Raw genomic sequence first — 27,153 nt, 5'->3', positions numbered from 1 at the left:
GTCCCCTTCTCCTTGTGCCCTCAATCTTTCCCAACATCAGGGTCTTTTCCAGGGAGTCTTCTCTTCTCATGAGGTGGCCAAAGTATTGGAGCCTCAGCTTCACAATCTGTCCTTCCAGTGAGCACTCAGGGCTGATTTCCTTAAGAATGGATAGGTTTGATCTTCTTGCAGTCCATGGGACTCTCAACAGTCTCCTCCAGCACCACAGCTACAGAAATCTGCCATATAGGTACGTATCATTAAACACTGCATCAAGTTCCGCTCAACCTCTTCAAAAAGGTCGAGTAGTTTAACTTCTGTCACGGGTATTTTTAAGCACAACAGTGCAGAGTTCAGAGCAAAGTCGGCATTTATTAACAACTCTTGTACCAACAAAGCCCTTTACCTCCCTCCTCTGCATCCTCCCATTTTCTCAGGGCATTAGGAGATCATGGCTGTACTTAAGGGCTTACTTACACTTCTTTCCCCTTTGTGGGGCAAAGGCGGGGAATTGTTCTGTACCATAAAGCTATGCTAATAAAAAATAATTAGAAGAAGCCCGCAGCATGTTATGGGCACAATTGCACCCTCCTATGCAGATTCCCCAGTAACTGATAATTTAAATGCAGACTAAATATCAGTTTTGCAGACAGGCTGGAAAAGGATACACACTCAGAAATAAGGCACCAAACATGTTTCAGTCTTGTAACAGGCATATGCACACATTTTAATCTTCACTGCACTTTCATGTTCATCTATCATGGGTAGGCAAACTAAGGCCCGGGGACCGGATCCGGCCCAATCGCCTTCTAAATCCGGCCTGCGGATGGTCCTGGAATCAGTGTGTTTTTACATGAGTAGAATGTGTCCTTTTATTTAAAATGCATCTCTGGGTTATTTGTGGGGCACAGGAATTTGTTCATTCCCCCCCCCCCCAAAAAAATATAGTCTGGCCCCCCACAAGGTCTGAGGGACAGTGGAGCAGCTCCCTGCTGAAAAAAATTACTGACCCCTCTTAAGTCATTTATAAAGATGTTTAACAACAATGGACCCAGGACAGAACCCTGCAGCGCCCTGCTTGTCACTTTTTTTCCAGGATGATAATTAACCATTAGTGAGCACTCTTTGGGTTCCGTCAGTCAACCAGCTACAAATCCACCTAAGCAGGCCTCATTTTACCACCTAGTACAGGGCGTAGCCAGTCCTTCAGATCCCAGCCTCTCAAAGCTGCTCAGGGTGGGTGGCATGAGAAGCACCCCAGCCTCGCAAAGGCAGGGCTGGGATCAAAGGGTTTGTGGATGTTGCATCCTCCTCATGTGCCCTCTCCAAGTTGCTTTGCAAGGAGTGTTTACATGGCGGGGCACGCAGGGTGAATGAAGCCCACTGCGCCAGTCTGTCACCCTGGAGCATTTTTCCATGCAAGGGACCTACTACTTGCTTGTTCCTCCTCTTGCTTCAAACATAGCCAAAGAAACCTTATTTATTATTTTTAACCTCTCTTCCAAGCTTGAGTTCATTCTTAGCTTTGGCCTGCCTTACCTTCTCCTTGCAGCTGTTGGCTACTCATGTATACTCTTCCTTTATCATTTCTCTTCTTCCATTTCTTATACAGGCCCTTCTTACATCTCTCACATTTTGTCATCAACACATAGATTCTTGCAGCAAAATACAATTACTGTGGATTAGGTCTGGCTCATTCTTAATTTATCTTGGTATTTCTCATTCTCCTTTTTATCTTATCATATATTTTTAAACTTTTCAGCCTATTAGATAAAATAAAGAAGTAGTTTCATAAATCATAGAAGACCTGAATGTGTGTGAAAGGGTGAAGAGACATATATTCAAAAGTTCAAAGGAGATATGGGGAAAGATAACTGCCCAGGTAGGAAAAGGGATCAACGTTTTCCAACATTACACCATTAAGTTGGGTTTGTGGTGCTGCAGAGGGGTTGTTTTGTGCTTCTTGGTGCGGCACTTTGGTTTTTTGGATATTGAGCGATAAGCCAAGCTTTCTGTAAGCTTCTGTAAAGATATTTGGGGTGGTTTGGAGGTTGTCCTCTGAGTGTGCACACACTATGTTGTCATCAGCATACTGAAGCTCTATGATGGAAGTTATGGTAACTTTACTCTTTGCTTTCAGCCTACTCAGATTAAGAAGCTTTCCATCTCTTTGATATATGATTTCTGTCCCGGTGGAGAGTTTCCCTTCGGCAGTGTGTCGGATCATGGCAATGAAGATAATAGAATTGGGGCGATAACACATCCCTGTTTAACGCCTGGTCCCACTGTGAATGGTTCACTTTGAGAGCCGTGTAATGGGGGGCAGAGAGTAGGAATAAATGGGGCAGTTCTCAGAATGGAGAGGTGTGGGATCAGTATGGGGCCCCTGAGATTGTGAAGAACTCTGAAAGGACCTCTTGAAACGATTAATTAATGGGTAGCAAAATGGCAAATGCCCATTCAGTGTAAACAAGGGTGAAGTGATACTTATTGGGGCAAAATATATTAATTTCACATATACTGTATGTTCATGGAGTGTAGACTAGCAGGGAGTGTGACCAGGAATGAGAGGTCATGAATAGCTCCATGAATATGTCAACCCAGTGTGCAGCAGCTGGTAAAAAGGTGGATCAAAACTTAGTCAATAGGTTGGAAGAGATAGCACACGCCACCAGCAACTCATGGCTCTCTTTAAAAATAATAGAGAAGAATGCGCTCTATCCAGGGCCATAGCTAGGGGGTGGCGAGGAAGGCCCCACCAGGGGCGCAGGCAGGGAGGGGGCGCAAAATCTGCTAAAAATATTTCCATAAATAAAAATGTCAATTATTGCCTCATAAGAAAAGGTTTTAAATAGAGGGTTTTTATATGATATGTGGAGGCCGTTTTTCTGGTTTTTTTCTGTGCCACATTCCCTAGGGGGTGCAATCTGGACGGTTCTGCCAGGGGTGCAAGATCACCTAGCTATGGCTCTGGCTCCATCACAACTATTCAAAATCCAACATATGAACCCATTTCATTGAACATGCACACATGGAATACGGAGGGGGGGGGCAATGGGAATTTACATTAATATTTCTACATTCTTGTACTTCTGTACTCTGCACTGGAAGACCAGAAAAGAACTCTTCCATTTTCTTTTATCTCATGTGGAAAAATATTAAGTTATTGAGAGTCGTATACTGTAGTTTGGCCAACAACAACTGATTAAGTCTTGATTAGTTGCTTATTACTAAAGTTCAGGAAATCATGAAGGCATCGATCGCTTTTGCACAAAGCCGCATTGAAGGCAGCAGCGCTTACAAGCGTCAGACGCGTGTCCATGGACGCATAAGTGGCTGCTCCTTGGAAATAAGAAAGAAATCCAGGATTTTATTTCGGGAAGCAACGTGCACACCCAAACCCAAAAGGGGGCAACATGGTCACGTGCGAAAATTCAGATTTTTTTTCCCCGAAAATGCGCTCTGCCAATGTAAATATAGTCCATTTGTACCCCACTCCCCGCCTCCCCACGTTGCTGGTTGGAGGGATACTGGCAGAGAAAGAAAGGTTTAGGGCAATCTTCCAATGTGAGTCCCTTATTATTGTAGGAATGTGGCTCTCAGTCCCAAGTTCCCCATGCAAGCATTGACTGGTTTTCCAACGCGCAGTGCGTTTCGAAGTTTTTTAAACATTTAAAAACATATATGTTATTTGGCATAGAAAACATTTGTTGCTTTTAATTTTTATTCCCCTCCCCCCCCAAAAAAGTAGCAAACATTTTCCACACCATATAGCATAGTAAGAAGTGGCGCTCCTGTCTTTTGTTTGCGTTGGACTACTCTTAAAATCCTGGATTTGCCCACCTTTTCCTGTGGGCTATAGGCTTTTTCGCTGTTTCCATTTCTTCAACGGAGAAAAAAAAAAGTTAACCCGCAAAGTGTGCCCTGCGTATGAGTCTGATCAGAAGTCTATGGAGAAACTACGCGACAAAAAAAAAGTTGGGCGGCGGGGCGGGGCCGCGTGAGAAACGAGCCGGTTGCTCTGGCAATTGCGTCATCGGCGCGCGACGAGGCAGTGGCCGCGGAGAGACATGAGCGGGCTGGGCGTCCTTTTCCGTGCGGCTCGCGCCGCTCTCCCCGCCGGGGTCCGGCAGCTCCGTACCGGCCTCCCTCGGCCTGCATTCGCCAAAGAGCTTTTCCTGGGGACGCTGCGAAAGGTGAGTCCCGTAGCTGCCGCAGCCCGCAGCGCCTCCGAGGCTCCTGCGTGTTTTCTCACAGACTCGGGAGCCTCCCACCCCAGGCACCCTCTCCCCGAAAGCCAGTGGGCGCCTGGCATCTTTCCACCCCTGCCGCCCTCTCTGAGGCTGCCAAGAACTGCTGCTGCAGCTGCTGCTGCTTTTCTCTTGGAAAATGCACACTTTCCCCGCCGCCCCACACGCACTGCACCCTCTGGAAATCGCAGCCTGGACTTCAGCATGGCATGTATTTCAGTACAAAAACTTGCTACTTCAAAGGTTGGGAAAGTTTGACGGGAAGTTCCCTTTCCATTAAGGCTTTGCACTTTCTCCGTTTGTTGATGCTTCCCCCACCCGCCAATAAACCTGATTATTCTTAAGCGGGGCTGTAAGCGATCATTGACAGCGTCCTCATGTTCGATAGGAGAGCTGGGGGTTTTTTGTGTATGCTTGGTGGGAAGGTCTGGGGTAGGTTATGCTCTGTTAAGCTTTTTTTTTTAAAAAAAAAAAAGTCTGAACAGAAAATGCATTTTCTACCCTTATGATTTGTAGCACCCATTCTGCACGACAGCTTCTTAAAGTTGTGGGTAAGTATTTCTCTCCCACACCCCTTTAATTGGACTACAGTATTTTATCATGCGAGACAATACTCTTTTTGAGGTTTTAGGCAGCTAGTGTATGGAACCAGCAAATTCTTTTTGGAGCTGCCTGAAGTGGGGGGGGGGGGAGACTTCTGGTAACCACAGTTGGTGGGATCAGTCTAAAGAACTTCTAACCAAATTCATTTCACTTCAGCCAGCAAACCCAACTACGTAAAGCTAAATAAAAATCTCGGAGCTCCTAGAACATCCTTGGGATTTGGAAGATACATTTCATATAATTAGTTAGCCATAATTACTACTATATCTTGGAGCCTCATAACTGAAAGTGAATACATTACACTGCAAATCAAAATGTATAGAGCATATTCTGCCATATCAATGCTAAGTAATGATTTGGATATTTTTTCTGGATGTAAAGAGCAAATTCAGAGTGCCTTTTCTTAGCAGTGTTTATGGTTTCTATATTTTTGGCAACCACAGCTGTCATCCTGAACTTACCTTTAAGCAATATCCATTGACTCCATGGACTTCCAAAACAAACCTGTTTAGCATTGCAGTAAAGGTATGTTTAAAAGCTTAATGGAGAATTGTGATGCCATTAGAGTGTTGTGTTCACCTTGTTCAGCAGTTTTCCAGCTGGGAAGAGAACAGGTCTTTCTGGATTCCAAAAAAGTGTCTGTATTCATACTACAGCTAAGGTCCTTGTTCCAGCATGGGGGAAAGGGAGGCAGGATTTCCTCTTCCTTCACAGCTGCCTGCACAGAACTCCCAAACACTTCAAATTCCCCAAATTTGGAAGACACAAGAACAGTTCATATGGAAACTTGTGGGAAGGGGATAATGCACACAACCACTTTTTAAGATGCTGTGGAGGCGAATTCCAAAATTGCGTTTGAGTGCTGGTGTTCACTGACCTGTCAAAGTTCTGGGGGTTGAGCATCACAGAAGGAGAAACGGAAGAAAACTCAAATGCACTTCTGAATTGTTGACATAAAGGCCCATAAGTGACCATTCTCCTAATTAAAATGTATGTGTAATGTCTGCAAAGGTTAACTGCCATCTCTCCCCATAAGGAGCAATGTTAAGTCCAGTTTTTGAGGCTTCTCTCTTTTTAACTTGTTTTAATATAAAAAGAAAAATCCTGTCAAAATCTGTTATTCTAGGAAGACGTTTTCCCATTTCCTGAGATTAGCAATGAAGAATTGGAAGAAATCAACCAATTTGTGGGGCCAGTAGAAAAATTCTTCAATGAAGATGGTAAACTCCTCCCCGCTTCATTAAGTCTTTATCTGTTAAGGTTTTTCATAACAAACCTTCTGTGAGGTTTTTCTTATAGTGCTAACAAAAAAGCACTGAGAAATACATGGTGTTGCTTACCCATATATACTTTCCACATACGAGGAAATCAGCATGTATTTTGAAACAGAGATATTGTACTACTGATTTAAACAGCTACCAAGTATCTTATTTTAAAATATTTTCTTGTCCACTGCTATGTTGTTGAGAATTCTCTGGCTGTAATGGAGGGAGATTATGCACCGCATTATCTTGATGTGATACAGCTGGTTGTGAAAATAATTTGAAAAACCTGCTCAAATTGGGTGGTCTGGCAAAAGTGATCTCTCAGCTTGTTGTTGGATATATAGCTAGCCCCTCTCTCTCAGTGGAAGAGCAGAAAAAACTGACCTGTGGGAAGCTTAAGTTCTTGCAAGAAAAAAATAATAGACAGTATGCCTTAACCGTCTCATTTGTGGTTGTTGGTATTCACACTGATCTAACTCCATAAATAAGCTTTCACTAAATGAGCTGGCCACACCTGAACTTTCTGTAATCCATTATATAAAATTACTGCATTTCAGTGGATTCTAAGAAAATTGACCAAGATGCTAAAATTCCACAAGAAACGCTTAATGAACTGAAGAACCTGGGGCTCTTTGGCATGCAGATTCCGGAGGAATATGGTGAGAAAAAATGTACAGAAAATTGAGACTTTGCTCCTTGTTCTTTTAATATGAGAGAACCCTTGAAAATTTTCTTCTGCTTGCTTTATTAGTGTTACTGGACTTGATACATTATAAGACACACACTCATCCTCTGCAGGGCAGTACCTGGATGGCTGAACCTCCTGGTATCTTTTCTCTTCCTTCTTGAAGCATTATAAAATTCATAATAAAGCCAACCCTAACTAATTTCTGTGATGGCATGATTTCCTTGCACACTCAAACATATAGTATAAGCATGTTCTAGCAAAGGTATTGCATTACCAACCTTGTTTTTTTAAGATTTATTTTTTCAAAACAAATCATGAATCCTATATGTTGCAAATCTCTGAATGCTATTACTGTGAAGTAAAGTATTTTCATTTGAAGAAAACAGTGTTGTTTTTTGCCTTTAGTTAGTTAATCATCATAGGCTCTTCTATTTGCTCTTTCTCCTTGCATAATGAAGCAGTGGCTGATAACATCAGCCTAGTCTTATGAGCTGGTAACTTAAGCAGCTGATTGCAGGATGTGGGGCTGGCATCCCCTCAGAAGATTCATGAAATGCATAGTCATAAACACAGTTGGTCTGTGCTACTGCTATAGAATGAGAGTCTTATAAGTACTTTAACAAAACACAACAGAGCAACATTTTGACAAAAGCTGACCATGGTGTTTCTCTGTTGTGACCTTTGCAAGAAATGTGATTCAGTACATTTTATAAATAAATGCTATAGGAAACTCTAACCAGGGATCAGTCCCTTGACTTTTTCTTTATATTTATAAACACCCAGTTTTCTAGTTCAAAGCAGCCAAAGCTGTTATACCTGTGTACACCTTGCTTTTATGAACAATCATCAGTTGCTGAAGGCTACCCTGATGCTGACTGGTAGCCCATGCTGGCAACAAGTTTGATATTGTTGCATGTCACCCCAATCGCCGAGCGGTGTGAGATTCCAGGGGTCCGTGTTTCCTTTTGGAAATGAGTCACAGCGGAGACTGTAGTGTTTTTATGATATATGGTTTATTTACACAGATATACAACCTGAGCCTGCAATGGAGGGGTTCACAGCATTAACACCCCAAAAGGGTCTTGTTTCTCCTATAGCCACAGCCTTAGATTCGAGCAGAGATCCAGCATCTCTCTCTCTCTCTCTCTCTCTCTCTCTCTCTCTCTCTCTCCTTGCCACTTTGATTCACATCACTGCCCACTCAGTTCTCAGCCCTGAGTTGTTGTTCTTTTTGAGGAGGGAGCTCCACCCATTTGCCATCTTGCACAAATGCCCTTAATCCCTCATGACATCACCAGGAACCTTGTTTGGCTATTTCCTGAAATTAGAAGCCTTGAATAGCTTTTAACAGTTGCTGGGGCCAGGGATTAGGGAAGTCCGGCACACAGCTTAACACCACAAACTCATAACAATAGGCTCCAAGTCAGAAAAGTGCTTTTTATATGGGAAAGTTGCAGTTTCCAACCAGCCCTTCCCAGAGCTTTCCCCCAAACATTTCCCCCCAAAATTCTAATACTTAAACTAATAAAGGTAAAGGTACCCCTGCCTGTACGGGCCAGTCTTGACAGACTCTAGGGTTGTGCGCCCATCTCACTTAAGAGGCCGGGGGCCAGCGCTGTCCGCAGACACTTCCGGGTCACGTGGCCAGCGTGACGAAGCTGCTCTGGCGAACCGGCACCAGAGCAGCACACGGAAACGCCGTTTACCTTCCCGCTATAAAGCGGTACCTATTTATCTACTTGCACCCGGAGGTGCTTTCGAACTGCTAGGTGGGCAGGAGCTGGGACCGAACAACGGGAGCTCACCCCGCCGTGGGGATTCGAACCGCCGACCATGCGATCGGCAAGTCCTAGGCGCTGAGGTTTTACCCACAGCGCCACCCGCGTCCCACTTAAACTAATAGATATTAAGAATTTCAGGGAGCTTTGGAGAAAGGGCTGTAGTTCAGTGGTAGAGCAGGTGCTTTGCATGCAGAAGAATCTAGGTTCATTCTCCAGCATCTCCAGTAGAAACGCCTGCCTGAAACCCTGGAGGGTCACTGCCAGTCAGTGACGACAGTACTGATCTAGATGGACTATTTGTTACAAGAAAAGTGTTTAAGTAAAATATTGTTTGGTTTGACTAAAAATATTTTTCTATAGGTGGCCTTGGTCTTTCGAATACAATGTATGCTCGTTTAGGAGAAATTACTTCTCAGGATGGAGCTATTGCAGTAACCTTGGCAGCTCACCAAGCTATAGGACTGAAGGTAACATTGCCTTTATTATTGGATTTTGATCCTAAGGCACTGCAGTTTTGACATTTCATTACTAATTGGGCATTTCCCCCCAGCATGTACAAATAATGTCTCTCCTGTCACGGCAGGGAGACGATGAAGAAGTACAAAATAAGATTTATGGCTAAGATACCTTTAAGCGAAACATTTGTGAAGGATGAGTAATAAAGAACAGGATTGTTAGTTCAATTTTAGAACCATTCAGAGGAGTTTGTGTAAATATATGCTGGAGTTGAAAGTTGTGGAACTACAACAAAAGCAAATAGATAGGCTCAGTTCTGTTGGACTACATTTAAGATGAGATATCTGAAAAATGGATTAACTGTTCTAGCTATTTGGGAAATTCAAGTTTCTGTTAGTGTGAATTTGGTTGCGATTAATAAGTCTGGCTAAATAGTGGTCTAAAACATCTATGACCTTCTTTGTGGCCAGCCATGGATGGCCCATCCCCCTCTTACCAAAACTGGTCCCATGCTAACAATTCTGATGGCTAGTCCTCCTCATGTATCTTCCTCCCCATATAAGTTGCATTTGCTGCAGCCCACCAAAAAGCTGCAGGGGAGACTGATTTTCCAGCACCAATCAATGGGGAAATGTGTGATGGGATTGCAAAGATCTCATTGTGCACCTCCCCACTTCTGTCTCTAGTGGGGCAAGGAGGGATAGTGTGCAGCCCACCATCAGATGTGGTCTTCAGGGCCAAAAAGTTCATATACCCCTGTTTTAAACAAATAAACGGCTTGGTTTCAAGAATTAATTAGCAGTCTGCTTGTGTGTGTGTGTGTAGAGCCAGTGTGGTGTAGTGGTTAAGTGCAGTTGACTCGTAATCTGGTGAACTGGGTTTGATTCCCTTCTCCACATGCAGCTGCTGGGTGACCTTCTTTGAAGTCTCTCAGCCTCACTCACCTTACAGAGTGTTTGTTGTGGGGGAGGAAGGGAAAAGAAGATTGTTAGCCACTTTAAGACTCCTTAGAGTAGTGATAAAGGGGGATATCAAATCCAAGCTGCTCTTCTTCTTCTTATGACAGGGAATCCTAATTTCAGGCACTGAAGAACAGAAGAAAAAGTATCTGCCTAAACTGGCTTCAGGGGAGCACATTGCAGCATTTTGTCTGACTGAACCTGGAAGGTAGTATTTTTGCCTTTTTAAAAATGAAAATACTTTAAGAGATGGTGCCGTGAAGCCACTGAGAAATTGAATTAGGAATTGGCAAAACTCTGGTTTAGAATTTCTCTCTCCTTCTGCCATAAATTTACATGATGGCTGTCAAGCCATTCTTGGCTCATGATCTTCATTATGGGATTAACACTGACTTGCTTTACAGGATTCTTGTAAGGATTACAGCAAAAAAAGTGTGTCTGAAGTTGTGAAAGGTCTGAAGCACTATATAAATGCTAAGTGTTACTTGAAACAAGATCTGTTTTCGCTTTGTACTCTCATATACCAGCTTGCTTAACTTAATTACATTTGTGGAGCTTGACATCAAATGATACCCAACTGTTGCCCTGTGCAGCTGTTGTTTCCAGAGGCAATTTAACAGTGTTTAGGAAGTCGGAATGATGGGAATATTTCTATTTTTCAGGTGTAAGGACTACAGAGTCTTGCTCAGTGCACCTGCTAAATTCCCATTTCATCTGTTTATATTTCAGTGGTAGTGATGCTGCATCCATCCAGAGCAGAGCTACTTTGAGCGAAGATGGAAAAAGTTTCATATTAAATGGTTCAAAGGTATTCATCCAAAGAAATTACTGCTTTTATGTTTTCTGTGTATCGGCTTTGCCAACTATCTTCTTCGTTTCCCTGCCTTATTTACTTGTGTGCAAAGTGAAAGTTAGCTGAACAAGATTCATAGGCAATGAAAACTGGCCTAGTTGCGATAATAATTGGATTGCCTTGAACCGTAAGTTAACCTGAAGTCTTTTTTTTCCAGCTCTGTGTTGAACCTTAGCTGACAATTCCCAAGTGGAAAGATCCAAAATCAAAGGATATGTCTTAAAATGGACAGTAATATTTGTCAAGAAAAGGGTGGCTGTGTCAGCCGATTATACTTCATGAAATCAGTATCATTTCTTTCAAAGCAGAGCAAACAATACTCATTTCTTTTTTCAATTGCAGATATGGATATCAAATGGTGGTATTGCAGATATCTTTACTGTGTTCGCAAGGACTGAGATCGTTGACAAAGATGGTGCAGTAAAAGACAAAATCACTGCCTTCATTGTAGAAAGAGCTTTCGGTGGAGTCACTCATGGAAAGCCAGAGGATAAACTAGGCATTCGAGGATCTAACAGTAAGAACTAGTAAATGTTGGTTTGGAAAGATGTAGGATTCATATTCCTCTTGGATCAAGAGGAATCCAGATTTTTATATCATCTGCATTATCTTAAGTATCTGGGATAAGCTACATTTTAGTTGTTGACCAGATAAAATGTATGTTTACTGATCATTAAGTATTTGTGGGCGTGGATCTTATGTTGATGCCACTTTGTATATCAAAGATGACGTGGGTTCCAAGAAGTTAGAAATCCTCAAATGGACAGGCTCCTCCATGTGGGTAGTAGCACCAGACCCCAAGAGGCATTTGGAAATCAGGGACAGACTGTCCCAAAATGCCTAGGGCAGTCTTGAGCTGAAAAATGAAATCAGGAGACATCCACAGGATGGGTGACTTAGATTTCCTTCACATAGGGTGCGTAAACATGTGTTACAACTGGTGGTGTGCAGCAGATTTTTTTCTGATGCAAACTGATAATTTTCCTTTGCAAATTTCCCTGTAGTCTAATTAGAATAGGATTCTCCCCTCAAGAAATTTTCCCATTCAGAATTTTTCAGAAAACCAACATCACTGATAACAACAAAGAGGCAAAATGTCTTGACATGCTAAATGATGGTTCTAGAACAGTGGGTCATGGAATTGGCTAGAGGGGAGGAAACCCTAGACTTCTAAAATAGTGCAATAGTAGTTTAATGCTCTGTCTTTCAGCGTGTGAAGTCCATTTTGAAAATACAAAAATTCCTATAGAGAATGTCATTGGAGAAGTTGGAGGGGGATTTAAGGTAAGATGCAGGGAATTACTATTTTCCCTGCCATAAAATTCATTTTCTGTATCATTTTTTAAAATGTATTTTATTGATTTTCAGTTACAAATGAATTGGTTATAAAAAGAGAGAGAAAATATCAGCAATAATAACAACAGGTAGCAGTACAGAGCTATCACAAAAAAGTACAGAGCTATCACAAAAAAGGGAAAATATAACCGAAGCAATAAATAATAATAATAATTCACAGTACTGTAATAAATAATAATTCACAATAAAATAAATAATAATTCACAATTCACAGTACTGTATTGACTTCTGACCTAATTAATTTCTGCTGGAACAGATCAATGAACTGAAGCCAGTTGGAGGTGTTGTCAGGCTGTAATTCAACAGCTCTTTACTCTCCATTGTTTTTGGAGAAATTCTAATGTACAGTTATTAGGGTTATTTATTGTAGTTAAAGTTTACAGATCCAAAAAACCCCACAGTGTCCTTGAATGCCCCATGTTAGTTTTACAAGAGGGTTTGTTTATTCAGTTAGCCATGGACTGTTAATAAGGAATGGTGTTTATCCATGCATCAGGTTGAAGCTGTAAAGCTACGAAGAGAGACCTTGCCAGTAGCTTATTTCAGCTTTGTGGCACAGACTTGCCAGAGCCTAAGCCTGTTTTGGAAGAATCAGGACTAAATTAGCTTTGCATTTCAGCATTTCTCATGTTTTACCTGTTTTAAGTCGATGTCAAACGAAGGGCGATGCTCCAAGGTTAGGGCAGGGATTGCACAGGGAGGTATCCTTCTAAGATACCGTGATATGCTCTATATAGCAGGGGCAGACATCCAGCTAAAAGGCCAGAATTGATGTGGGCAGGGTCTCGAGTAAAGGTAAACTTCGTTTGTGGAGGAAAGACATTTTAATTACAGTTTCCCTGAACAAGGGTTACTTATATTCACTGTAGGTTGCTATGAATATTCTCAACAGCGGAAGATTTAGCATGGGCAGCGGAGCTGCTGGAATGCTGAAGAAACTGATTGGTAAGACTACACTTGCTGCCTTGCTGGGCAGGATGAATTTCTGCATTAGTTCTACTCCTGAAGAAGATACTTCGATTCTGTGCCGGCCATTTCATTTTTATAAACATTAGGTTCAGTTACTAAATCGTTTCTATAATGTTGCCTTGAGATACAATGAAAGCCTGTTGATCCACAGTATTTTCTTTTTTGTAGTAGATACTACATGCTGATTTTAGTGCCACCCCAAGTTCAGATCTCCCCACAGCCATGAAACTCGTTAGGGACCCCTTTGACCTCACTGGGTTGCTGAAGATAAAGTCAGTGTTGTGAGGGAAAAGCTTATGTATGCTGCTGAAAAAGCAATAAATGAAAGCGTGCAAATTTATGCTTGGTTATGTCACCTTTGTTACAACCTTCCAGGCCTTACTAGCCTGCAGAAAGTTTGACTTGCCTGCTTTTTATTCATGAAAGGACTCTGTTATAAATAAAATGCAGTCGAGTAAAATAAAAAATTAGAGTAGAAGGAAGGCCATTTCCACCATAGGACTTTATCCTCCTCCCCGCCCCCCTGCAACAGCTAGCAGCCTAAGAAGGCTCCCTTTTCCTCCTTTTGTTATTGCTGTGCCCAAGCCAGCTCTAGCACATCTCCCCAGGTGCTACTGGATCTGCCTTGGACAATGCTTGCAGAAAACCTGATTGATTGGGTTGGCAATTTAGGGATAGAGGGCTGCGATTGACTATCAGGTTTACTGTTCCTAAATGTTATCTATGGGGAGTAAGGACCTGTCAGATTTACAATCTGATTTACAATTTACAAGCAACTATGCTGTGTATATGTTGATGTTTCCATAAGTGAACGCTAAAATATGAAACTGATTAAAATTTGTAATCATGTGATAGGCACATACCAGGGGAAATGAATTGGCAGCTGCTTCCTGGTGTGTACCACTGTATGTTACAAAAACACATCTCTCCTTTGAATTTTGTAGTGCTTGTGGTGGCAAACACCAGTATATGTACATATTCACTTGCCATAGAATCTGTATCTGATTGATCTTTACTTCCCATAGGTGAATACTTAGGAATAGATTATACTCTCTTCCTGCCAAGGCAGGAGTCGGGAACAGATTAGGAATAACTCACAAGGTGTCAGTGAAGTTAATTCAGGCCTAGTTAGCACAGAAACGCTTCCTGGTAGATCTTGCCCCAGTGAGGCAGTTGCAAGGACTGAAGATCCCTGTCTTCCCACAGCTCCCTAAGTCTCCTCCACTCATTGTTGTCCCACCACCAGTCCCCTGGCTCTGAGCCTTCTTCCCTTGGGGTTCTCCAATTGGTGCCTCCCACCAGTCCTGCATCCAGCCAATCCATGACACTTCCTACTTCTGAATATTCCTCCTTTCCCTTAGAAGTGCATTATAAATGCTAACAGTGCAGCACAAGACAAAACTGACTGCAGCTTCAGAGCTGATGGTGTTTTACTCGACCCAAGGAAATGTTTTCGCCTAGTAGTAAGAGCTGCTACGCCAAGTACAGGATTACAAAATATCTCGATGATGGTGTAACACCGCCAAGGGTAGATGGAATGGCTGTTATTGTTATCTGATGTAGTAGGACTTGTCCATTTTAATAATTAAAATAATGGTAAAGGGCCTTGTCCCATTCTGAAGATAAATATTTCAGCAACTGTTACATTTTTCAGAAGCAGTCGTAATATTTTGCCGCCTGATTAACTGCCTCTTCCTCTCACTTTTTTTTTAAAGAAATGACAGCAGAGTATGCTTGTACAAGGAAACAGTTTAATAAGAAGCTGAGTGAATTCGGATTAATTCAGGTAACTGAAACACACTAAGGGTTTGAGGAATTCATGGGGAAAGTTTGATCTTTTTAAAAAACTGAATGGAAAGCTTTCCACCTTCTGGAGTGCCAATTTTAAATGATGTAGCCTATGCACTTGGTGAGTCATGAATTTAGAAAGAATAATGTGCCGGTTGCCAACTGTATTAAACTTAATGGGACTAAATGGTGATTAACCTTCTTGATTGCACTGTTGCATATTTGTAGTTTCCCTTTCTCTGTGATATGTAAGTATGAACAGCATGTCTTTGTTGCCTTTTCTTTCAGGAAAAATTTGCCCTGATGGCTCGGAAAGCATATGTGATGGAAAGCATGGCCTACCTCACTGCAGGAATGATGGACAGGCCAGGGGTCCCAGACTGCTCAGTTGAAGCAGCCATTGTGAAAGTAAGCTTTACTGGAATGCTGAGTTAAAGCTATGGGTATTGGGGCTCCTTTGGGAGGAAGGGTGGGATATAAGCATTTATTAATGTTCAAAGAAAAATAGGTTACTGAGATCCTCAGATTGTGGAAGCCATGTGGATGTTCATATGCAACCTTTCTCCATCTTCATTGTGAGACTGATCTAGTTAATTGCATGGCAGTTCAATACAAATTATATTAAATCACTCTTGAGTGGCATATCGTTGAATGGCAGATCTCTCTGAAGATATCTCACTGAAGCAAAAGTGTGAGATCAGGAATTTCAAATGTCCCAGGGGGAGAGGCACTGATGGAAGTAGAAAGCCACCAATCAAGAAGGCAATTCTGTGTGCATATGTTCAGTCTCTGGGCTGATTTCAGTGTCCCTTATGAGAGGTATTATATGTGCTAATAGCAAACTTGGTACTTCCAAGTGCTGCTCCTTATGTATGCAAAACAGAACCATCCATGCATAGATGGTACAGGCAGACTAGAGGGAAACAAAAAAAGATCATTGAGGGTTGAGCATTCTCTCTTGACATGAAATACCATTATGTGTGTGTTGGGGCAGGGTAGTGGTAGAAAGCAGTTGTGGCAGGTGATAAAACTGAGTGTTCTGGAAAGAAGGCGTGGCTTGCTAGCTGGCACCCTGAACATTTTGCTGCAGGTCCCTACTCTTTTTATATAGCCTCACAAGGGCTCAAAACTGGGTGGTATAAGGTATTTACCGTAATTTTTGCTCCAAAACACGCACTTTTTGGCTCCTAGAAAGTAAGGGGAAATGCCTGTGCGTGTTACGGAGCGAATGCACTGGACCGGAGCCATGGCTGCCGTCAGTCAAGCAAACCGGGAGCCGCTTACACGCTCTACGAGGCTCTCGCTTTGCTTGCTTTAAAGCGACCTGGAGCCGGGGAGGAGGGAGGGAAGGAGAGCCATGGCAGCAAAGCAGGCAGCAGCCGCTTACACAGGAGGAGGGACAGACGCTAGCAAAGGTCCGTGCGCTCTCTAAACGGAGCAATGAGGCTGCATAGGGATGGCAGGGCAAAGGAGGGCTTGGATCGGGAAAGATAAAATTTAAGCAACCAGCAGCAAAAAACAAAACAAAACCAACCTGGAGCTCTGAGCCACGAGCGCAGTGAAAACCAGGAAGTTAAAAAAAAAGGCTGGGGAGGGCACGGGATGAGGGAGAGGGGAAAACTTCCAAATCCCCCGCATCTCAGCTGATCTGGTGGGACGAGCAGCTTGCAGCTTGTTTTCAGGCAGGATAGATTTGAGCATTGTCTGGGTCCTAGTGCCCCTACCTCTTTTTGTGCTCCATTCTATTGCTGCTGGTGGCTGCTTATCATTCAAACTGAACCTGATACCAGTAGCCACGTGTACAAACAAAGTAGAAGGCTGCAAGGAGGAGCGCTTTTACACAGCTAATGGCAAATCCCCTGCAATCCAAGTCCTCCTCACTTGCTCAAATCTATTCTGCCTCAAAACAAGGAGCAGAAGGAAAAGGCTGCAAACTGTTAAATGGAAAAAAACCCAGGCACAGGGCAAATACCTTAAGTATACCTTTAAAGCAACAGTGCTCTTTCCCTCCCTCCTCCCCGCTCAGCTCGCCGAAAAGCTCCTTCTCCACACACCCCACGCGTGCTCCTTGTCCCTTGAGTGCTTTTCCTTCCCTCCCCACTTCAAACGTGGTTACAAAGCACGGATCCACATGGATCCTCAGGATTTTTGCACTGGGTCATCCCAAATTCACCATCAGATCACATAGCATGTCCATGGCTACAGCCTGCACCAAAAAACACACACGCACCCACTGTTTCATGGGGCCACAATGGCGCAAAAACGTGGCTACAAAGCATGGATCCACATGGATCCTCAGGATTTTTGCATTGGGCTACCCCAAACTCACTGTCAGATCACATGTCTGTGGGCACAGCATGAACCATAAAAATCATACATCCACTGTTTCGTTTAGAATATTTTTTTCTTGTTTTCCTCCTCTAAAAACTACGTGCATGTTATGGTCAGATGCGTGTTATAGAGCGAAAAATACGGTACATTTTCTTTCAGAGAACTTGGGCTTCATTTATTGGTCACGCTACAGTGTGACAGCCATTGAGGTCGACCAATGAACTGGCTTTTTATATTGCCAAGTTTAGAAATAAAATAACATCATTTGATAATTTCAATGGTTGTTGGCAGGTGTTTAGTTCGGAAGGCGCATGGGTTTGTGTGAGTGAAGCTTTACAAATTCTTGGAGGTCTCGGCTACATGAAAGATTTTCCGTATGAACGCTATCTCCGGGATAGCAGGATACTTCTGATTTTCGAGGTAAATATGAGTTCTTCTATCAGTTGCATGCAATCTCAAACCACTAGTATAAAACTAGGGACAAGTAGATGGCATTCTGAGGGCCATCTGAGTGGCTTTGAAGCATTGCCTCAAATAGTCACAGTTCTTTGCATCACTACCTTTATGATATGTGGACTGCCTAGTGATATATTTTAGATAAATGTGGAAAGGAGGATATTCCTATTCTATATGCATTAATGTTAGAAGTAACTGTTTTTAAAATCTGTTTAATGGCACATTATTATTTTTTATACTGATTGCAATAAATAGAATACAGTTGTACCTTGGAAGTCGAAAGGAATGCATTCCGGAAGTCCGTTCGACTACCAAAACGTTCGGAAACCAAAGCGCGGCTTCTGATTGGCTGCAGGAAGCTTCTGCAGCCAATCGGAAGCCCCGTCGGACGTTCGGGTTCCAAAGAACAGTCACTTCTGGGCTTGCGCCGTTTGGGAGCCAAAGCATCCGAGTACCAAGGGATCCAAGGTACGACTGTAGTCCATTACACTGGAAATGTCAGTCTTGGCTGGGTAAATTTTATACATTTGTTGAACTTGCCCTGTAGTAAAGTGCAAAAGTGTTGGACTGATACTGCAGTACAAACGAATTGGGGTGCTGCTCTATGAAGGGGACTGTCAACACATACCAGAAATAATGAACACACAACAGAAAGGAAATCCCATTATTACATGATCATGCAATAATCCTGCTTGGAGGCTTCCTGTAGCCATCTGGTTGGCCACTGAGAACAGGCTCCTGGACTAGGTGGGCTTTTAGTCTGAACCTTCATGGCTGCTATGGCAACTGCAGTATTATCCACCTTTTTAAAATGTAAAATAAAAATAAGGGGACTTGGCCTAGCAAGTAGAGCTCGTGAGATTGCTCCACCTCACTGGCCATGCATAGTGTGGCAATGGAACAATTGTGTGTGTACTTATGTGTGAGATATAAACCAGTGCTTGCTTTGCCACAGCAGTCGGAGCACGCTATTTGGCGTTGATGTGCCTCACATTTTGAATTGGCATGTGTGCATTTCCCTCCAGTCATCTAGGCTGACCTGGTCACTTTGAAAACATTCTGCCTTGCTTGTCAGAACAAATATAAGTAAGCCTGCCAAGGGAAATTTCTGTTTAAAATGTGTTTGCTTTTTACAGATTCATTTAGATAAGTAGATAACAGAATGAATAGCGTAAAGTTGGGGGTAACCCTCCCACTGTTGTGTGACTGCAGCTCACGTCAACCCCAAGCAGCATGGTCGGTGGTCAGGGATTACGGGAATTACAGTCCCAACATGGAGGGCACCATGTTGGCTACCGCTGGCATGGAAGATGAGCACTATGCCACACCCAACGGCCAGAAGTTGTTGTTTTTCTGCCTCTTGTGGGGCAAAAACATTTCTCTATCCACCACTTTCTCCATGCCATGAATGATTTTATGAATTTTGATCATGTTACCTCTTAGCTGTTATCTGAACTAAAAAATTCCCGTATGCTACAGACTTTCCTCAAAGGGAAATTGCTCCATCCCCTGTATCATTTTGGTTGCCTTTTTCAACTAAGGTGGGGTGACTAGAATTGTACAAAGTATTCTAAATGCAGTTGCACCATAGATTTGCATAATGGCATTATGATGTCGGCAGTTTTATTTTCAATTCCTTTCCTGCAGATCTCTGGAATGGAAGGTGCCTTTTTCCCAGCTGCTGTGCAGACTGGGCCAATATCTTGATTGAGCTAGCCACTGTGACCCCAGGGTTTCATTCCTGGGCGGTCACTGCTCATTCAGATCCCATGAGTGTGTTAAGATTAAGAAATTGATAATTTTTTGCCCTGACTTTGCATTTGTTTACACTGAATTGCGTTTGCCGTTTTACCACCTATTCAGTCAGTTTGGAGAGGATCTTTTGAAGCTCTTCACTTTGTTTTGTTTTGTTTTAACTACCCCAAATTGTTGAGTATCATCAGCAAGCTTGGCCATCTCACTGCTCATCTCTAACACTTGATCGTTTATGAACAAGTGGAAAAGCACAGGTCCCAACACCAAGCCTTGAGGGACTCCACTAAATTTCATTTTGTTAGTCTTGACCTGGTTATCCTTTCTATCATGATGGTTTTGAATTTTATCCTTGTCTTCTAAAGTGTTTGTTTTTCTCCCAGTTTGTCACCTGCACATTTGATTCCTTCCAGTCCTTTATCAAAGTTATTGATAAAAATGTTGAAGGGCATCAGGCCCAGGACAAAACCATGTGTCCCCCAACTCAAAACCTTCCTCCAGTGGTGGACCTAGATATAAGACTATACTGGTTTACATAGAAATATTTTTCATTAAATAAGGTGAAAGAATGCTCTAAAGTACATTGATAATACATTCTGATTTGGAGACGGCTAGCACCTCTGCTCATTCTCTACTCTCTGCTACAGCAGTAAGGTGAACCTGCAGATTCTCCTATTGTTGATGATCCACTTTAAAAGGTCATTTTTTGCCATTCACTTATCTAGTTCTGAATGCCAGTAAGCTCCACTTGCTGCTGAAGAGTGATCCATAAAGAATGGTGTTTATAATTAAAACGAAGTATTCAACATTCATGCATTTAATTTAGCATCCCCGGTCAATGTATGCAGTGATTTTAATTAGCTTGTTGTTTAGCCATCTGTTCATTCTGAAAGCTTTAATTGCTAAGCAGCACCTGCTTAAAAGCGCAGCGACTAGTCTTAGTCCATCAGCATTTTTTTATCTTTTAAAATCAAGCACTTCTAAAATGTAGGTGCTTTGCTTTCAGCTGTGCAGATGTCGGATTTTTCTTTCAGCCTCCAAAGAGAGCGGTGTAACACTTCAGGTTCACTTTTCTGCATGTAAATTGCAATTCGTGATACGCATTACTGAGAGAGGAGCCTGTTCTTGAAACTTTTCAAAACTACAGTTTTCATCTTGTTTGCTAAATAGTTTGGGCATTTGTTGTAACTAGTTTGTAAACTTTACTAAGGCCATTACATCAGATGGCATTTAGCTAATGTTCAGAAGCTGAAAGGTGTTTTCCCCACCTCAGCTTAATACTGGTCAGTGTGGCTAGGAAACCTCAAGGACCAGGTGTGGTGCTATTAAGGCTATTTCTGTTACTACGTACGAGGTGCAAAGGCTTACAGAATGTGTGTTGCGGGAGGAGTTTGCAGCGCTGTGCAAGCTAGCCCTATTCCTGATGTCTCCAACATATACGCACTCTGCTGTTCATGCATTTGGTGTGCGTGAGAAGTGGCCATACACACATACCAGAGCATGCAGAGATTTGGGTTCAGTCAGGAACCTTCTTCACATGAAAGTACTCTGTGTGTGTACATTGGTATTGGTGTAGAGCCCTTTATTGGGTGTCCAAGGTGGAAACCTTTCCAGCCCTATGTTCCTCCTGTAGTCCTTAACATTTTGGGGCTGGTGGATGATGACTTTATTAAAGCTTTCAGGTGAATTAATAGTGCAGCTATAGAGATATTCCTAGAATTTTATAATGACAATGGAATTTTCATTCTTGAAGATAAAATAAATATTCCTCCACCTTAAGCTTTGATAGGAAACTTAACACTTGCATATAGAAAAAAAGAAAGGTATCTGTCTGGCCAATCCATGTTTAAGTAGCCTAAAGTAATCTTTTTTTCTGTTTCAGGGAACAAATGAAGTTCTGCGAATGTATATTGCTTTGACAGGCATGCAGTATGCCGGCAAGATCTTAACTGAGAAAATAAAGTATGTGCTTTTTTGGAAATAGCCATTTTTGATAAATGATTACTGAATACAGATTGAAAAGTTGTAAAGGGGAACAGCATAGAAAGGGGGTAGCAAGATGAAATTTTCTTGAAAGTTTCAACATGAGCAGAAATAAGGCATTTCTTTCTTTAAAATGCTGATACAGTGGTACTTCAGGTTAAGTACTTAATTTGTTCCGGAGGTCCGTTCTTAACCTGAAACTGTTCTTAACCTGAAGCACCACTTTAGCTAATGGGGCCTCCTGCTGCCACCGCGCCACCAGAGCACGATTTCTGTTCTCATCCTGAAGCAAAGTTCTTAACCCGAGGTATTATTTCTGGGTTAGCGGAGTCTGTAACCTGAAGCGTATGTAACCCGAGGTACCACTGTATATTGTGTAGATCTTAACTGTGCTTTTAAAAACCAAAACACTGAGGTTATTTTAGTATGTTCTCATCTCTCATTTACTATGTGGTGATGATACCTACTTAAACTTTATTAAAAACACATCCGAATTGGTGTTTGGTCAATTAATCACTGCTGCTCTGTGAACTCCATTCATTTCAATGGGGGGGGGAGTATGCAAGCTACATTTAAAATCAAGGCAAGTTAATTATTCTTCAGTCTTTCAGGTTGTTGGCATACTTTGAGGCTATCACTAATCACATCATTGGTAGCTGTTAATGTAGCTCTTTCCACTCCCTGTAGTAACACAGCATCAGAAAATTACAAAGAAAAAAAGCATAATTTTTAGGGGGGAAATATTTAGAAGTTCAGCTACTGTCTCTGGGGTGGATGGGGAGTTGACTTGTTGGGGAATTAAGTGATATTGGATAAATGGCCTAGTACTAAGGCAGCCTATGTATCTAATCTCACAGGGAAATCAAGAAAGGAAACGTAGGTCTGGCATTGAGTGTGTTTGTGAACAAGTTCCGTGACAGCATGGGCCGAACAGTAGACTTAGGATTAGTTGGTCAAGATGGAGTGGTGCATCCTAGTCTAGAGGTAAGTACTCAGTGCAGATGCTGTAACACTTTCAGCCATGCTTGGAAGATTTGCTTGTGTTGCATTATAAAAGTGGGGTTTCTTTAGGCTTCTTGGTTCTGGTCCAGTGTCAAATCTTTTCCGTGTAGAAACATAGGAAAAAACCTTGTACGATGTCGGACTACTGATCCATTGAGCTCAGTACAGAGTATGTTGACTGGTTCTGTAGGGTTTCACACAACACTCTTTACCAGCTGTAGATGCACGTGCAGAAAGCTGAACCTGGAATCTTCTGCATGAAAAGCGTGTGGACTACCAGAGAGTTATGACTCATCACACACAACTGCTCTCAGAAATGCTAGTGTGAGCTGCGCTGTATTGCTCACAATACTGCATTTGTGTGGGATTGTATACCTACACCTATACAAGGGAGAAATTTTACACTGCGGTCCTTTTTTGAGTTTTATTCATGTAGCCCAAATAACTGCTTAAACTTTGAAAGTATCAGTATTCACTAAACCAAAACAAAACTTTTTGGATTTCATGGTTTAAGGAAAACCTGAAGCAAGCCCTGTAAGAACCCAAGTGGAATGCCATTTAGGTTGCTCTGTTAAACTGTACCTTGCAATGCCCCTGTTGCCTCGGTCACGCTTGCTTCTGACGCAGTATGCACTAATCCTTATTATGCACACTATAATCTGTAACGGCATGGGACTTAGTATGGAAAACAATTTGGATCTTTCAAATGCTGTGATTGGGAAAGGGTACAAGGGGAAGTATCCAATGTTGTATAAGTGGACTTTCCCTTGGATACGGCTCGAGGGTTACAGAAATTAGGGCTGAACTGGCTGCAATTCTAAAGCTGATAATGCACATGTGAAATGCTTGCCTTGCCAACTCTCCCAGTTGTTGAACCTGTATGTACAAGTGTGTGTACATGCATCTTCAGTGCCAGTTAAATAATATGAGGAACTGTCTCTTGGAAAAGGCTTTGACACTTTGCGTTCGTCTTCCTTCCAAAGAATGCCAAATTCATTACCTAACGCCTATTTTTGTTTGTGTTCTCTACTTTTTTCTCTTTTAGAAAATCACCATAAAGCACAGTGTGGGCATTTTTGTTTTGTTCAGTCTCCCTGAATTAGTTCAGTCATGGTGCTAATTCATTAAACCTGTATCAGGTGGAATCTGAATATTTAGGACTGAACTTGACTGCCCATCTACTTTGTGAATTCTAGTATATAATGTAATCCGGGATAAATTACCAAGTCATTTGTTGGACTCGGCAACTGGGAGCTCCAAAGTGAAACCCAGTTCCTCAAGGACTACCAGCTGGCTCCACAGTTGCAACACATTTAAAGACTTTGTGTGCATATATTATTTATACATAGAGGGAGAGATTAATGAATTGTTTGTGCAGAATTGACAAGTCTAAACCTGTAGTGCCCTAAATATATATTTTTTCATTGCAGGAAAGTGCCAAGAAACTTGAACAAAATATATATTATTTTGGTGTTGCTGTAGAAGGCTTGTTGAGAAGATTTGGCAAGGTAGCTAGAACTTTCTAATGGATTCTCTGCCCTTCCTTCCTTCCTTAGAGCCTAATCAAAGTGAGTGTTTGAAACCAAACTCATTTCTAGCCTAGAAATTTTTTTCAAGATGTATACTGAGGAGCTGTCAGGAAAGATAAATATTTAAAGATCATGTAGAAACAGATGAAATGCACTGTGAGTATCTTTTCTTCCCCCAGCAACCTGAAAGACACTCTGCAGGTTCTGAGACTGTCTAAATAAAAAGACACAGTCAAATGCTTTGATTTAGTACAGAGCTTTCCAAACTTTTCATCTTGGTGACACACTTTTTAGACATGCATCATTTTGTGACACAGTAATTCAGTTTTACTAGCACACCAGGTTAAACTAACCCCTTTCCGGCCCCTGGAGGAGCATGGGGAGTGTTCACGCAAGTCGTGACACACGAGTTTGGAAAACTGTTTTAGTACATGTGTGAATACTGCCAACTAAGGGCAGCTGTCTTCATCTGTTGAAACATGTTTTAGATTGATCAGGCAGTTCAGGATAAATCACTAAACTATTTGTGTGTTCTTTGTTTGGCATCAGACTATTGTGGATGAGCAGATGGTTCTCAAAAGGGTAGCAGACATCCTCATCAATCTCTATGCAATGACAGCAGTTCTTTCCAGAGCTAGCCGATCAATCAGTATTGGTTTGCGCAATCATGATCATGAGGTGAGTACCTAGAGGTTTTATGCAATTTTAATTAATGTTGTAATCATGAATTAAAATCAGTATTAAGCAGACTGGTCAAGAAAGGGGGAAAACAGAATTGCTTTTGAGAGTATTATGATACTTTTGGATTCTGACAAGGGATATTTGGACTTGCAATTATATAGTTTCTTATGTATGAAAATGTATTTTGTGTCAAAAGGAACCTGGAAAACACTCACCAGATTATTTCTATTCTTGTGCTCGGGGGGGGGGGGGATTTGACATAGTAAATACATGGTGATGCCATTGGCTTTTTAGAAACCATAGATGTATTCATGATGAAATGTCCATTTTCAAAGCTATTGGGTACATCCACTGTGTTGTGTCAAAGGGTGAGGACAAATAAGGCAGGTTTTACTAGCATGCCCTGTTTCCAAGTGTTCTGGGTGCTAGAGCTAAGCAATGTCAGCTTTTCAACTTTGCAATGTATCACCAGCCAAACATGGTGATACATCGCAATGGTGAAACGGGGTGGGTGGGGGGTGGCAACAGACCATTAGGAGAGGGGAGAAGGATGAATGCCACCTCCCTGCTTTGCATCGCTCGCTAGCCTCTCCAGCACCACAGTCCTTTCCTTTCAGGGCAGCTGATTTCCCCTCTTGACTCCTGTCTGATTTTAAGCACCCTTCACCCATCCACCCGGTCTCAAGGCTGGGGCCACCTGTTCCTGCCACCAGGCTTGGAGGTGGTTGAAGCTGCCATTTCACCCTGGCCCTCATCAGTACATCGCCCAAGCCTACTGGGTGCAGCAGGAGATAGAATGTTGTTAGCCTTCTGGTCTGAACCACCCTGCCAATGTAAGTACCTAGGCACACGCTGTAAACTGCTGGGCCATGTGTATTGCAACATATTTCACAACAGCCAGGTATCTATAGTATAAAGCTGTTTATGCTACAACTGTAAAATGTTAAAGGAGGTTCTTTAGAAAGTGTGCAATCATGATCAGGTTCCAGCTATTCTGGTGCCAATGGTAGAAAAGTCCCTTTTGTTAAACTTCAGCCATTCAGCTCTGGGGCAGCCGTTACTGTGAAAAAACAGAGGGAGGAGAAAGGATTATTAACTTCTACTTAAAGTCTTTTGCTGAGTAAGTATGTAGAACAGTAGCTGGGTGGTTTTTATTTCCATGAATTTATAACACTGAAATAAACGATAGTACATGGAGTTGAATTCCAGTGGTCTATTTTAAAGACAGGCCTATTTTCCAATTTGCTAATGATTTAACTGACTTCCTAGGTGCTGCTTGCAAACATTTTCTGCACTGAAGCTGGCTTCCAGAATAATTATGCTCTGGCAGAATTAGAAAAAAGTAAGTGTTGCACTCGAGTCAAATGTTAACATCTTATATTGCCCGCCTTGATACCAAATAAAAACTTGCTTTAGCAAAGGCACAGGAAACCCAGTCAGTACTCCTGCCACAGTTTGTCCATAGGCTACACCTTCAGTTTGTGCTAAGAATCTAGATGCCAAGGCAAGCCTCGATAGTCCCATGGTTTGCTTGTTCCTATAATTAGTGATAATGTGGCAGATGCTCCTAGCAGCTCAACAGCTTGTGTTTAGTGTCTTGGATCTGAAAAAGTCTGTTGCTCTCATTTAGATGGGACGCTAAAGGAATTGTTACTTCCGTTTCCATTATTCCTAGATGCTCCTGAAAACATGGATGACAGCATTAAAAAAGTGGCAAAGCAGGTGCTGGAAAAGAGAGCATATATCTGTTCCCATCCACTGGAAAGAACATTTTGAAAGTTGGGAAATGGTGACCGACCTGCTGTGGAGCAAGATGCTCTGCGGTGCAAATGAACTTTGGGGCAGACTGTGCGACTGGCAACCTGCTAACAAACCATATTATTTTCTTCAACGGATGTGTTGTTTTTATAAAATAAAACCTCTTTGATTTTATGTACCTGAATGCACGTGAAAATCCCGGCATATGGCTTAAGGAGAAGTGCACAATCAACCTACTTTCTAGTCTTATATTTCATTTTAGAAACCCTATGCTGCATAATACTTGCTATAATGCCCTTTATCCAGGTAGAGATAAATGAAAATGAGGCTGCAATAGCAAAAAGAGGTTTCGACCCCTAACTAGGGGCCTCTCTGCTTCCCTACACTTAAAAGATTCAGTAGAGAGCCCTGCCACTTGTGCCAGGGTAGCCAGCTGAAGTGCCCACAAACAGTTTGCACCCATCATTTGGGTGCTTCTCACAATCAGAGGGACACCTTAGCACAGCAGATTGGACCTCTGACGCTACAGCGTAAATTTTGCTGTGTAAGCCAAGCATAGAAATAGCTCTGGAGGAACTGAAAACGCAGAATAAGAACTTGCACTGCCTCATTACGAGTAATCTTTCCCCCCTAGATTACTTTGAAAGGCAATGCTTTGCTTCAAACAACTGACTTCAGTCTCACCAGACAGATCAATTCTTTTGATTCCCATAG

At 42.2% G+C, this 27,153-nt stretch overlaps 2 protein-coding genes and 1 long non-coding RNA gene across 6 annotated transcripts in view; 1 reads left to right on the top strand and 2 right to left on the bottom strand.

The window, feature by feature from the left end:
- Nucleotides 1-4,013: 4,013 nt before the first annotated feature.
- Nucleotides 4,014-26,613, top strand: ACAD9 (acyl-CoA dehydrogenase family member 9). Of its 2 annotated transcripts, none has more exons than XM_080996799.1 (18): nucleotides 4,014-4,175; nucleotides 5,959-6,052; nucleotides 6,655-6,756; nucleotides 8,927-9,033; nucleotides 10,089-10,189; nucleotides 10,711-10,789; nucleotides 11,177-11,351; nucleotides 12,045-12,118; nucleotides 13,060-13,135; nucleotides 14,875-14,945; nucleotides 15,236-15,355; nucleotides 17,570-17,698; nucleotides 21,369-21,448; nucleotides 22,327-22,453; nucleotides 23,902-23,979; nucleotides 24,550-24,678; nucleotides 25,951-26,023; nucleotides 26,357-26,613. In XM_080996799.1, the coding sequence occupies exons 1-18, from the start codon at nucleotides 4,050-4,052 to the stop codon at nucleotides 26,455-26,457; spliced, it is 1,842 nt and encodes a 613-aa protein (XP_080852925.1). In that variant the 5' UTR covers nucleotides 4,014-4,049; the 3' UTR covers nucleotides 26,458-26,613. The 2 variants fall into 2 exon arrangements, with proteins under 2 accessions (XP_080852925.1, XP_080852926.1); XM_080996800.1 differs by lacking the exon at nucleotides 4,014-4,175 and adding an exon at nucleotides 5,276-5,357.
- Nucleotides 22,882-23,895, bottom strand: LOC308472228. Its single transcript, XR_013983371.1, has 2 exons — nucleotides 23,602-23,895; nucleotides 22,882-23,561 (listed from the first exon to the last, which is right to left on the bottom strand). It is a non-coding gene; the product is annotated as an uncharacterized lncRNA (long non-coding RNA).
- Nucleotides 25,588-27,153, bottom strand: part of CFAP92 (cilia and flagella associated protein 92 (putative)) — a 52,352-nt gene continuing 50,786 nt past the window's right edge. For all 3 annotated transcript variants that reach the window (XM_080996694.1, XM_080996695.1, XM_080996697.1), the window contains one exon: nucleotides 25,588-25,741. In XM_080996694.1, coding sequence (XP_080852820.1) covers nucleotides 25,713-25,741 — 29 coding nt within the window. In that variant the 3' untranslated portion in view covers nucleotides 25,588-25,712. The remainder of the gene's footprint in view (nucleotides 25,742-27,153) is intronic.

Source organism: Podarcis pityusensis (genome assembly GCF_964106645.2).
Source record: "Podarcis pityusensis genome assembly, chromosome: 2".
Taxonomy (NCBI): domain Eukaryota; kingdom Metazoa; phylum Chordata; class Lepidosauria; order Squamata; family Lacertidae; genus Podarcis; species Podarcis pityusensis.
Note: the sequence above shows the minus strand (reverse complement) of the source record. Positions and strands in the feature narration are given on the sequence as shown.

What these genes read in the sequence shown, in the direction of transcription:
- ACAD9 (XM_080996799.1), top strand. Translation starts at nt 4,050, where the DNA reads ATGAGCGGGCTGGGCGTCCTTTTCCGTGCGGCTCGCGCCGCTCTCCCC. An exon ending in TCCTGGGGACGCTGCGAAAG is followed by an intron (nt 4,176 to 5,958) that starts GTGAGTCCCGTA and finishes CTGTTATTCTAG; the next exon opens with GAAGACGTTTTCCCATTTCC. An exon ending in AAAATTCTTCAATGAAGATG is followed by an intron (nt 6,053 to 6,654) that starts GTAAACTCCTCC and finishes ACTGCATTTCAG; the next exon opens with TGGATTCTAAGAAAATTGAC.